Raw genomic sequence first — 12,328 nt, forward strand, 5'->3', positions numbered from 1 at the left:
ACCCAAAATAGAATGCTGGAGCTAACAATCTTAAGTGATCTGGATGTCTTTAGAGATCTGTAAGGGTGCAAATAGTGTCCAAATTTGTCCTAATTGCATGTGCCTAGGAGCTTTCTTATAAATGGCATGCATCATTATCAACTGAATGTGCCTATACGGAAAACAAAAAATGGTATAAGCTGTTCAAACTTCATACTACTTAACCAACAATTAATGGGTATGAGATGTTTCTAACATTGAACTAGCTATAAGATTTTGTGACCTTTTGTCATGATTATATTATACTTTAACCTAGTAAAGTCCTATAAATATAAGGTCATGAATGAACAGATAAGGAAGATTAAGGAGCTTCAGAAAGCTGTGATGGAAAAAAATGAGCGAGCATCTGTGTTTCTTTTAATTGACCACAATTCTTGCTTTTCAAATGCTGGCAGAATTCTCTGTACAGCGACAATCTAATCAACCACAGAAAATGCTAGCGTGCATGCTTTAGTCTATTAATAAAACAAAAATTATAGAGTAAACCAAATGAAGGTTGGAGAGATTTGTAACTAAGTTGACAAGAATCATTAAATCGTAACCAACAATAAATTATTACACAGCCAAAACATCGCTGAGAAAAAGAAAGAATGTCCTTATTTAGGACTTAAAAATGCTCCCCATGTGGCATGACCAGCAAAAGGATCCAAGAGGAATTTTCCATCAGAAAAACTTCACCACAAGAAGCTTCACATCTCTTATTAACAAGCTCTATGATGGTAAACAACACAAACATTCGAGGAAATATGGAACCAAAAATATGAATATAAACCATAATTGTATCTTGAAATTCTGCAATAGGATAATCGGTTGCTCATATTTCCCTTCACATGTTTGATTGTGAACTACTTAGAGATTGACCCACAATAAACCACATAGTGGTCAATACAGAGGCAATACTAGTATGCACAAAAAAGCGATCTAGTACAAAGCCATATACTGATATTCCCGCATTATTATTGGATATAAAATTAACTGCAAATAGGAGAAAAGTTCATATGTTTATTACAAAGACCTTCGAGCTCCAAAAACAACTCTATTAATGTTGATATTTCAGATACATGCAACAAGTTAAGGCTGTTTATCAAACTAATCAAGAATTTATAAGCTAACTAGCTGAACACAAGTTGACTTAATCCTTTTCAGATGAAAATATAAATAAATTTATCATGTTAGATTTCTTACCAAGAGCAGATCGCTGGGACCAAGCATCCTGGGCTTGACTGAAGAGTTGTATTTTTTCCTCAAACTCAAGGCTTTGATCTTTCCACTGAGATGAAATATAACACTTTGATGTTGCAAAAGTAGTTTTTGCATGCATAGAAGAAGCTGCTTTAACAATGCGTCGATGTAAATGTGCGACTTTTGATGCTGAATGCAAGCAGAGGCCAATTCCTGTGAGGTTCACAAGATTTAAAACCTGCAACATCCAATTGAATTATGCAGTCAGTCATTTCAATAATTCAAACAAGAAGCATTGCAAGAGTAGTTTATGTGGGGAAGAGAGAAACCCAGGGTGCCAATTTATCATTACCCTTATGCCCAATTTCCACCAATAAAAAACACAACACTTGTAATTCTAGAGGAACACCAAACAGACAAGAGGATAGCACTAGAACAAGATATCTCAAGTTCAAATTTTGTCTACCAGACGATTTCATAAATTTAAAGCTTCATTTTACCTATTACATGATGGGAAGATACTTATAAGAACTAATCAAAATTCAAACAAAAAGATTATGTCATCTACCAGAAAAATATAATTGCATAATGGTATAACTTTAGATTGGTTTAATAAAGACCTTCCTTTGGCCATGACCCATCATATCATCTTGAGTCACTCTTATATTCAATATGCTTAATTGGGCTACTAAGCAGTATTTGAATACATTAACAATTCAACTCTATCTTGATAACTAAAAGGTTTTCTAAAACATGTTGGACCAATACAGTTCAAATTCCATTCCTTTTCATTTTTCTTGTAAACATAATCTTTCAGTTATGCAAACAAACTTCACAACAACGATCAGAACTAAGAATAGAAGATATAGGTATATTATCTTATAAATCAAACCCCAAGGTGTTGACGCTTTCCATAATGGAATAGCTGCTTCCTACTACATATTTCACAAGTCAAATACAGAACTAACTGGTAAACAATCTGAGGCAATTAACTTCAAGAGTAATTTAAAGCTACTTTCACTTAAAACAAGTCTCCAACCAGCCCTTGTTCGACTCGGTGAAAGTACCAGATAATTGGAATTCTGGAAAACAAGTAGGTCACCATTAGTCAAGGAATTGATGTTTTCTAATAACAATTATTGTGCCTTCCTTTGCACATGTACCCTTACACTCTCTACAGAATTCAAATCTAGATCTTTCTTGAACCAGAGCGCAAACTTGATCATCAGACCATCACCATGAGGGCCATGTGATTACTCATAATGGTTTTCCGCCTTCCCTTGTCATAAGTTTTCTTTATGTTGTATGATAAAAAAATGTAGATAATGACAAAATTTATATGCTGACTCAGTAGATTACGGCCCAATTGAAAGGACAAAGTCACTTGGTAATATGGTATAGCACTCAATAGTTAGAAAATATATATTACAATGTCGAGTTCTAGGTAAACACAAGTCCTAATCGGACTAGGTTTGTAACAGGTACAATTCCCAATTTAAATTTAATTCCTTTTGTTGTGATTTTTTTTTTTTACTTAGGAAAGGCTTCCGAGTGTCCTTTGCGCTCAACCAGCTCATTGAGATTACATTTGTAAGATTCAAATGTTAAATGGTTTAAAATGCTTTGAAGGAAATATTAATGTCTCTTATTTCTTAAATTCTTTTCACCAAAAATGAATGGAACAAAACCCAACACCCAAGCAAGTTGTGGGCAATTTATTGCTTCTTTGTGCTCGAAGTTAAAAGTCCAATGCCCCTATTTTGGGAGATATTCTATCCCAGGCACTTCGCAATGACAAGAAAGTCGAGGAGTTGCAAATGAATAAATAGGAGTTACAAATCAAGAGAATGCCAAAAATTGTTAAGAATAGTGGCCTGATAGTTTTCAACACCCGGAAGGAGAGGGGGAATGAAAGGAAAACTACAATTTTTAAGAAATTGTTGTACACCCAAGAAGAGGGAAAGATAGAGAGCTAGAAGTAGTGGAAATGAAAAATTGTTAAGAAAGAATGAATGTTGAAGAAAAATAATGCCCAGATTGAATTATGATATGAGATGTGTGTTAATGGTTTTTGGGTTGTTGCAGATGAATATGAATTGGGTCATTAGCTAAATATTCTTATCTGAATATGAATTCCGAAGATTGATAAGGCTATGTAGATAATGACAAAACAAGCATGAGATGAGATATGTGTTAATAGTATCAAGAAAGAACTTTGTACTTAGCCATTTTTTCAATCAAATGTTTGCTTTTCAACTTTCTGGATTTAGACAGATTTTCAACTTTGTACTTAACCTTCAGTGTCATGACCACTGCTTGAGATGGACCTGCCAAAAATAGTAAGTACTTCGAAACATCATATCTGGGCAAACTAGGGCGAGGATGAAACTTTCTAAAAATAGTAACTTACTAAAAATAGAAATTGCTGTAAATAATAAGTTTGATTTTTGGCAAAATAAAGACAATCCGAGACACAGTGAAACTAAAAATAGAAACTTATTAAAAATGTTAAGTGCTCAGAATTCGCTCAAATTTCACTGATAGCTTCCTTGAAGGGCTCTAACTTCATTGCAGTGCTCAGTTTTTCCAAAACCCTAAGGAAAAGACCTCAAATCTAAGTTTGAAGGGCAAAAACCTAAAATGGACCAAACGAGTACCAGACTTAGCCAAACTCACTCAAAAGACTTGCAAACTTGTTCAAATTTCATCAAAACACTTGCAAACCGAGGAGACCGAAGGATTGCTGCTAAAAGACATGTTGATGTGTTCACTAGGCACATGAAAACTCATAATAAAATACCAAAGTATCTTACCCTCTCTTGAACAAAATCTTTTGGATGCTGAAGATTTGCTTAAGGTTCACCCAAAAAGACTCCAAGGTTCCGAATGTAGGGTCTCTACGTGTGGATAAGCCTAGTTGGTCGTTGTAATTGTTGTTTCATCAAAGGGCATTTATGGTTCGAAAGGATTCAACAATTGATTAGCAGATGGTATGCAATGAGGTTTCTTTCTAAAACTACTAAATGATTCTCAAAAAAGGGGCAAAAGATGAGGGTTGAGAAGGAATTCTAAGCTACTCTAACATGAATGGATGAAGAAACAATATAAGTGAAACTCAACTAGTTATAGCATTGCCATACATGAACAACTTTGCTAGAACTAATGCAATCTTCTAAGGATGTTTGAAGGTTTTCAAATCACTGACAACCATAGACACCATCAATTGAATGCATATCAAAGGTTGAACAATAATCGAACTTAAACACTTTTAAATGCTCCAGTTGACCATGCAAGGCTCGCTTACAATCAGAAAGGAAGCTAGTGGTATGGATAACGAGCTTCGCAAAATATCAAATACAACATTCCATTTTGAAATCTAATACTAAAACTATCATCAAAAGATTAGCTTGAGAAGATAGAAGAACCATGTAATGAGTTTCAAGGATTGAATAAAAACACCATAACTTCAATGTTTCATTAACCCAATGGCCAAATAACAACAATTCTTCAAGTCTAACTCTTTCTATTATTGCTCTCTCTTCTATTCTATCAAATTCAATATTGTCTCTTGCTATCAACTATTAACTATTATTAACCTTTACAAATGAGATGAGTGGAGCTTATATAGAGCTTCCAAATACAATGAAGGGCTGAAATCGAATAGAGATCAAGGGCAAAGATTTTGACACCTAAACCCTAATTAGGGCTTGACACAAATGAAAACCCTATCTGGATAATCATCACCATGAATCAACCAATGAGAGAATAACACATGCTGACACGGGAATCGAAGAAGCATCCTCCATGCATGTACTTCTTTCTAATCTTTTGTTCTTTTCTATTTCGGCTTTTAGCTTCTCATTTACTGCCTTTACTGATCCAGTTGCTTCTTCCATGGCTTGCTCGGAAGCAAGTGGTCCTACGTCGAATGTCTCCAAATCGTATTCTTCTGCCAAGAGCTCATTTTCATATTTATCTACGGCGAGAGTCGCAATCTCTATTCTTCTAGAACCGTTATCATCCCTTATTATCTTAGACATCTTTGAAGCTTTCTTTCTTTCGACACCTTCCTGAGATTCATTTAGAAGACTTTCTAAATCAAATGCTTGTTCTTCTTCTTCTTCTATCACTTCTTTGGTAAGCCTTTCTTTGAGCAATTCGGGAATGGAGGATCTTCCTTCTCTTACTTGTACTTCTTTAGGTGGAGGCTCATTTCTAGGAGGAGAAGTTACTTCATTATTATCCCCTTGTTCTTCATCATCACAAATCTGAATATGAAGGGCTGGGTGTGATGAATCTTGAAACACTCTTCCTTGTTCTTACTTGTCATTCTTGTCATTGTGTATTGTTGACTCTATTGATTCGTCTACTTCGTGGACCACACCTTCATTTCTTCTTTGATCTTCACCTTGATCTTCTTTCTCATGTCTAGAAGAAACGCTGGGAGGTTGATCAAGATTTGTCTTTTGCTTCTTCTTGGAAGTCTCCTTCTTTCCTTGTTCATTCTTTCTCTTTGATCCTTTTGAGTGTGAAGTATTCTCACTCACACTTACTCTTTCCTCTTCTTCCATCCTTGTCTCTAAATTGAAAGTCATGGTCACATCTTGCTCCTTCAACTTCTGATGTTGAATATCTACCCATCTTCGTGTGCAGGCTAAAACGGGCTCCATCAATTCTCTCAAATCTGTGACTTCCTTTTCATCCAAATTGATCTTTATTCCTTTGTCGGCTTTCTCATAGGTAGATTGGATGTATCAACCGCTATCTTGTTCTTTGTCAGCCACTCTATAGATCTTGCATCTTCTGATTAGGTCAAGGGGCATCCGAGAGTGTATCTTCTTCTTTATCTCAAAGTCATCTTGTGCATTCATCCAAAAGTCTTCTACTTGAGACACATGCATGTACTTCCTTCCGGCCATCTCTTCTACATTACCATGAGGATCAAAATTTCCTCTAGAAGCAAATGGTGTAGATAAATAGAGAGATAACTCTGGCTCGGCACTTTCAGCTGCTTGGAGTGAAGGGCAAACTTCTATGGAATTCCCAAGTGTGATGGAATTAGTGATGACAGCTCCATGTTTGTACCTCAAGGATTTGGTACATGCTAACAGTTGCCTTGTTACTTCAAGAAATATTATTCTATCCATAGGATATCATGGCAACATAAGAGGCAGAGAAGGACATCCTTGGATCCTTATATATGTGAACTTGGGAAATTGAATAAACCACGCCCCATATTGCTTGATTAGATCTTGTGCGTCTTGAGACAACCTTTGATGAATTCCTCCTTGTAGGGTCCTGGTGATATGCATCATGAAAGTATCATTGACCAATCTATAATGTTGTTTAGGTGGATGATGCAATATCTCATAAGAATCACAAACCCTTATCTCTCCGAGCCCTCTTCCAACTCGGCCTCTATGTGGTAGCTCTGCATATTCATAGCTCCTTGCTAAAGAATATATAGTATATGAGCTCATGTGAAATGACTTAGTCGGAATCAACCTTCTTAATTGTACATCTAGGCAATTACTAATTATCCTTGCCCAATTAATCATTCCCTTCCCTTGAATAATGATTTGAATGAAAAAGAACATCCACTTGTCAAAGCAAAAGGCTTGAGGAGCCCCTACAACTCGACCAAGCAAGGTGATCAAATCTCTAAATTCTTCTTGAAAGTCCATGCGATGTGGCCCATTGGGAATCTTGTTAAGATGGGGTCTACTCTTTTGCAACCAATCCCTATTGATGATTGATAGTCATGCATCAAGGTCATCCTCATAGATTGACTTGGCTCCTTCTAGACTTCTATAGATCATATCTCTCTATTCTGGTAGATGGAAGGCTTCGCTTATGGCTCTCTCTGATAGGTAGGCAAGAACAGTTCCATCCTCTGCCACGGTCGTCCTTGAGTGCGAGTCATAATGCTTGGCACACTCGATCATCAATTCATGACATCGAACTGCAGGAAGAAAGCCAGCTGCCTTGATGATGCCGCTCTCTATTATCCTTTTGGCTATAGGTGACGGTTTGTCGATGTATGGTGCCTCACAAAACTTCTTCACGTTGAAATTGCCAAGGTTTGTGTCTCCAATGTTGCTCCACCGTAATGTAATCTTGGTCTCTAAATCATCGCTCCTTTGATCCTCCTTGATAAGAGTTTGCCTTGATGACGATCCACTTGCCTTAGATGATGCCATAAATTTACCTATGAGAGGCGATGAAGTTAGTGTTTTGATTAATGCATTGAGGCCTTATCTTCTTAAATATGAATTAAACTTTACATGAAATACACTGCTGAACAGGATTGATATGCACCCTAACTAAGATGGATTCTGAATTTCCAATCTTAATCAGACCTTAATTTCGATTTCTAAATGAAGTCCCTACCTGTGATTTGATGAATTTGAACCAAGGACTAGCACTAGTTGATGAATGCAATCTTAAAGATAAATCTGAACTGATTAAGGATGAAATCACTATATGACAGTCCTTCTTATTGGATAGATGATGAACTCCTTCCTTCAATCTACTAGACTTCGACTTTGTTGCTGTCTCTTCCTTAATAAATTCGCTTTGCTAATAACTTATTTCGCTATCTTTAATTCGAAGTATGTTGACTGCTAAGGAAGTTCACTCAATCTGCTGATCAAACTCGCTGATGATAGAAGACAAATGCTTTGATTTGATTTTAAAATGATCTTGTGAATGCCTTTATATATGCGATATGTCTTTGGAGAAATAGGCCAACTTTATAAATGAATAAGATGATAAATAATAAATAGTTTTTTATGATGGCCGGCTCCTAATCTTGAGCCTTTTCCATTGGAATTCGAAATTTTGAATAGATTTTGGCACCAAACATTTGTATCATGTGATTTTGCTTGGAAATGGGAGGCAAGGTCTATACATTTCGATCTTAACATTTATTTCGCTCCATGCCTATGCTAGGGACAGACCCTATATGGTGTAATTCGCTCTTCGTCCTCTCCAAGGACAAGGTCTATGTAACAATTCGCTCCTTGTCCATCCTAAGGACAAGACCCATTTGGAATTCACTCATCGTCCTTCTCCAAGGACAAAACCAAAATTAGAAATTTCACTCCTTGTCCGTCCTAAGGACAGTACCCATTTGGAATTCACTGACCGGCCTCTTGAAAAAATGCATTCTTATCAATTCACTTCATCTATTTGGTGATCAAAATCAAGGCAAGGGCTTCACTCTATGTCCTCTCTAAGGATAGGCCCTATAATAAAATAAATTCGCTTCATGACCAGGCCTTGGTCAAGACATATTATTCACTTCACTCTGTGTCCTCTCTAAGGACGGGACCTAAAATCAAATTCGCCTTTCAACCTTGCTAAGGACAAGACTCTTATCATATTTTTCGCTCTATGTCCTTCATGAGGACAGGACCTAAAATCTAATTCACCTTGGTGATCGGCCTAAGGATAAATTCAAAATGTTCTTACCAAATGTTCAAAATGTGGACTCGATCTATGTTCTTTCAAAGTTCACTCAATAGCAAACCTAAGGACAAGGTTAAGACTATAAACCTTCTCGCCCAATGTCCTTTGGAAGGACAGCCTTCAAAAGATGGCTCGCTCTAAGACGGGTCTAAGGACAGGCCCTAAAAGGAATTTCGCTTTGTGTCCTCTCTAAGACCAAAATTAAATTGCATCATTTGATTTGATCAATCAAGGTCTGAAACGAGTAGTTCGCTCTCTGACCAGCCTAAGGACAAGCCTTATATCACATTTTCGCTCTCTGTCCTGACAAAGGACATGCCCTAAATGAAATTTTCGCTCTTGGACCTAAGGACAGGCTCAAAGTATGAATTTGTTCTTAAACCTTCATGAGGACATGACCTAAATAACATATTTCATTCACCACATTCTCTAATTTTGATCGACCATCAGCAAATTTCGCTCAATGTCCTTTCTAAGGACATGACCTAAATACCATCTCTTCGCTGAAAGACCAAAGCAAAGACATGAGTCAAATTCGCTCAAAGACCATGGTAAGGACATGAGTCAAATTCGCTCTAAGACCGCTCCAAGAACAAGGCTTGAAAGTGCAGCTCGCTCACCATCCCTTTGAAGGACAAAGTCATGATAGATAACATTCACTTACTGACCCTTCTAAGGACATGACTCTTACGACCATGAAACACACCATCATCTAAGGTTTTCAACTCCAAATGAAGGCATCACCAATTCATCCTCCCAAGAATACCTATGAAGGAAATTTGCTCTTGGACCTTTGGAGGGAAAAGACAAACTTTTGAGCAATGACGACTCCTAACTTAGCCTAACCTGATCTATGCCAACCCTATAAGCTCACTCAATTCATCCTGAAAGCAGAGAGAGAGGCAAGACTAGACAAAAGAAACTCAAAAAAAGAGGGGTCCCCATTTTGATGAGGCGATGTGTGATGAGGTCACAACAAGACCCAAAGAACCAAAACCAAAAGACCAAGAGTACCTAAAAAGTAGGGGGTCCTGTTGGTGTCTGTTTTATCATCTACCAAACATTTAGAATAAAGTACCCAAAGATAATTTATCCTCTCTTGAAAAATCACTGTATATGCTATAATTACAAGATGATCATATGGTGATTCCAAGGTTTCTTTTGTCAGGTCTTGACGTGTGGATAAGCTAAATGGGCATTGTGATTTGTTGGTAATACACAAAAGGACTTATGCTTGGCTCGTTCAATTCACAATGAAGGTTTAGACAATGAAGCTCTATCATTTGGGACTTGGATCATGGAAAACTGGAAAGGAGACAAGGGTTTAGAAATTCTAATCTATTCCTAGGAATTCAAGAGATGGTATTGACCAAGTGATCTCCATAAACCACACTTTGCTTCACCTCACTTAAGACAACTACAAAAGTGGATGCAATCTTCAAGGGATGTGCTTATGATCGGAAGTTAATACACAAAGGAAAGCTCATACTAACTTTACATAGTGAATGAAAATCATCCATTCACCAAAAGTATGAGCGGAGAAACACCACAAATCAATACTTATCAAATCTTGCATTCAATCTAACATACATGAAATAAAATCTAAACTAATGTGTTGAGGAAATTGAAAACCTTGCTAATCATTCAAATAAAAGAGATTACAAGGCCTTAAGAGAAAGCACACAAGTAATGCATTATCCAAAAATGACCTTGCAACAATATTTCAAAAACCTCACACTCTCTAAATGAGAGGAGGCAACCTTATATAGTAGTCTAGAAATTATGAACGACCGAGATCGAACAATGATCAAGGGTTTAGATTAAAAGTTCAAAACCCTAATTAGGGTTTCCTAAAACTAACTACCCCTCAACCAATGAGAAAATTACATTTAGGGACACTTGTCCTTCTTGCTAAATATGAACCAATAATAAAAATAGAAGGTTGTTGCATTGTGAAGTGTGCCCTCTAGAAGCTTTTGTGGATAAGTCTGGTTCATTGAACCTGGACATGCTGACTTGGAACAATCTGACTGGTTGGAAGATGATGAGGCACCACCTCAGCATGTTGGATGTTTTCCCTGAATTCTCCAATTTGTGTGAAGAAATTGTCTAAGTATGGAAATTTGTTTCTTGTCACCATCCGATTCTAATTGGGAGCTTGTCTTTAATTTCTTCAGGAGATGAAATCCTTCAAGAAGTCTGAAATTCTTTTCTATATTTCCACCCAAGTCTGAGAACTTTTCTTTCTTGATGCTTTGAGATTCAAGTGCCTTGAATTTGGAGAAGAATTCCCCTGAGAAGTATTTCTCATACTTAGCCAAATTTTGGCCATCTTTATGCTCAGATGAACCTTGCTCGTGAACCTGTCTTCAATTCTGAATTTGTGATGATCCCACCTCGGCTGCCATTCATGATCTGTAAAACCAAAAGAAATTAAGTTAGAATCCTCATTTTGAGCATGAATTTCAAAGGTTTGATGGCAAAGTGTGTTCTGATTTTCCAATTCCTCAACACTTTTAGCTTTCAACAAGCTGCGAACACTTGTGAATTTTGGAAACCCTTGAAAACTCAATCTGATTTGAAGGTTTGGGAGTGAAATTTGTCTGAAAATGAAAAAATTAGTCTCAAAATCTGTGAAATAAATGTTGAAAACAGATTCGAATTCTAGAAAACATGTGAAAATCAGACTAAGTCCCTGAAAATCTCCTCCAAAACCTGAAAAGCAGCTTGAAAACTCCACAAACATGTCTTGAATCTCCTGTCACCTTCAGAATTTAGGCAAGAGAGAAGTACGAAAGTGCAGCTTGTCTCAGAAAATTTTGAATCTGCACTTGAAATGCTCTTGAAAACCTTCGAAATCCTCTGGAAATCTGTACAAAATCTCTTAAAATCGTCTTCTCTTGTGTCCTGCTCTCCCAATTTTGAATTTTCACAATGAATGAAATGAATGAACAAATCATTAAGTACAAACTCACAAAGAGTTCAATTTCTGTATTTAGAAACACGATTCATCCTTCCCAAATCGAAGTAGATTTGTTTCTATTTTTCTTTCATTCATCGAACCTAGACATGTCTTGTTTCTTTGTAGAGTTCAGTCTCTTAAGAAAGTTTCTAATTTCATTTCAGTTGAACTCAGTCACATGGGTAAGTTCTGATTTTGTTTCTAGTTTGAGTTTAACTCCTTGAGAAAGTTTGCATTTTGATTTGAGTTCATGATTAGAACTCAATCTTCAATTTCTTCCAATTTGAAAACTTTCTAAAAATGCTTTCCCTTTGTCTTTCCAAATTTCAAAACTTTCTGAAATTAATTCTTTGTTTGAACTTTAATGCTTGATAACTGGGCAGACTTTAGGAGATTCTTTGCTAACTTATTGTCTCCAAGGCTGGGCGGACTTTGTTAATTCTTCTCCTCATGGTCAGGGAACTTCACCAAAAGATTTCCTCATTATTTCTGAGCTTGGGCAGGCTTTATGAAAAGTTCTCCATCCTTACCTCCTTTATTCCTCTTAGCAAATGTTTTTCTCTTTCTTTGAGGGCAGACTTGGAGGAGTTCATGACCCATCACCTTGCAGATTGGGCAGACTTAGAGAGACTTAGGCACCAAAATTCATGTCTCTGGGCAGAGTTTAAGATACTT

The 12,328-nt window shown here is 36.7% G+C and overlaps 1 protein-coding gene across 3 annotated transcripts in view; it reads right to left on the reverse strand.

Annotated features, from left to right (window-relative positions):
* Window positions 1-459: 459 nt before the first annotated feature.
* The window catches only part of LOC131048456 (uncharacterized), a 144,035-nt gene continuing 132,166 nt past the window's right edge, over window positions 460-12,328 (reverse strand). For all 3 annotated transcript variants that reach the window (XM_057982406.2, XM_057982407.2, XM_057982405.2), the window contains 2 exons: window positions 1,225-1,459; window positions 460-1,014 (listed from right to left, as the gene is read on the reverse strand). In XM_057982406.2, the coding sequence (XP_057838389.1) occupies window positions 866-1,014; window positions 1,225-1,459 (384 nt within the window). In that variant the 3' untranslated portion in view covers window positions 460-865. The remainder of the gene's footprint in view (window positions 1,015-1,224; window positions 1,460-12,328) is intronic.

Source organism: Cryptomeria japonica, chromosome 7 (genome assembly GCF_030272615.1).
Source record: "Cryptomeria japonica chromosome 7, Sugi_1.0, whole genome shotgun sequence".
NCBI classification, from domain to species: Eukaryota; Viridiplantae; Streptophyta; class Pinopsida; order Cupressales; family Cupressaceae; genus Cryptomeria; species Cryptomeria japonica.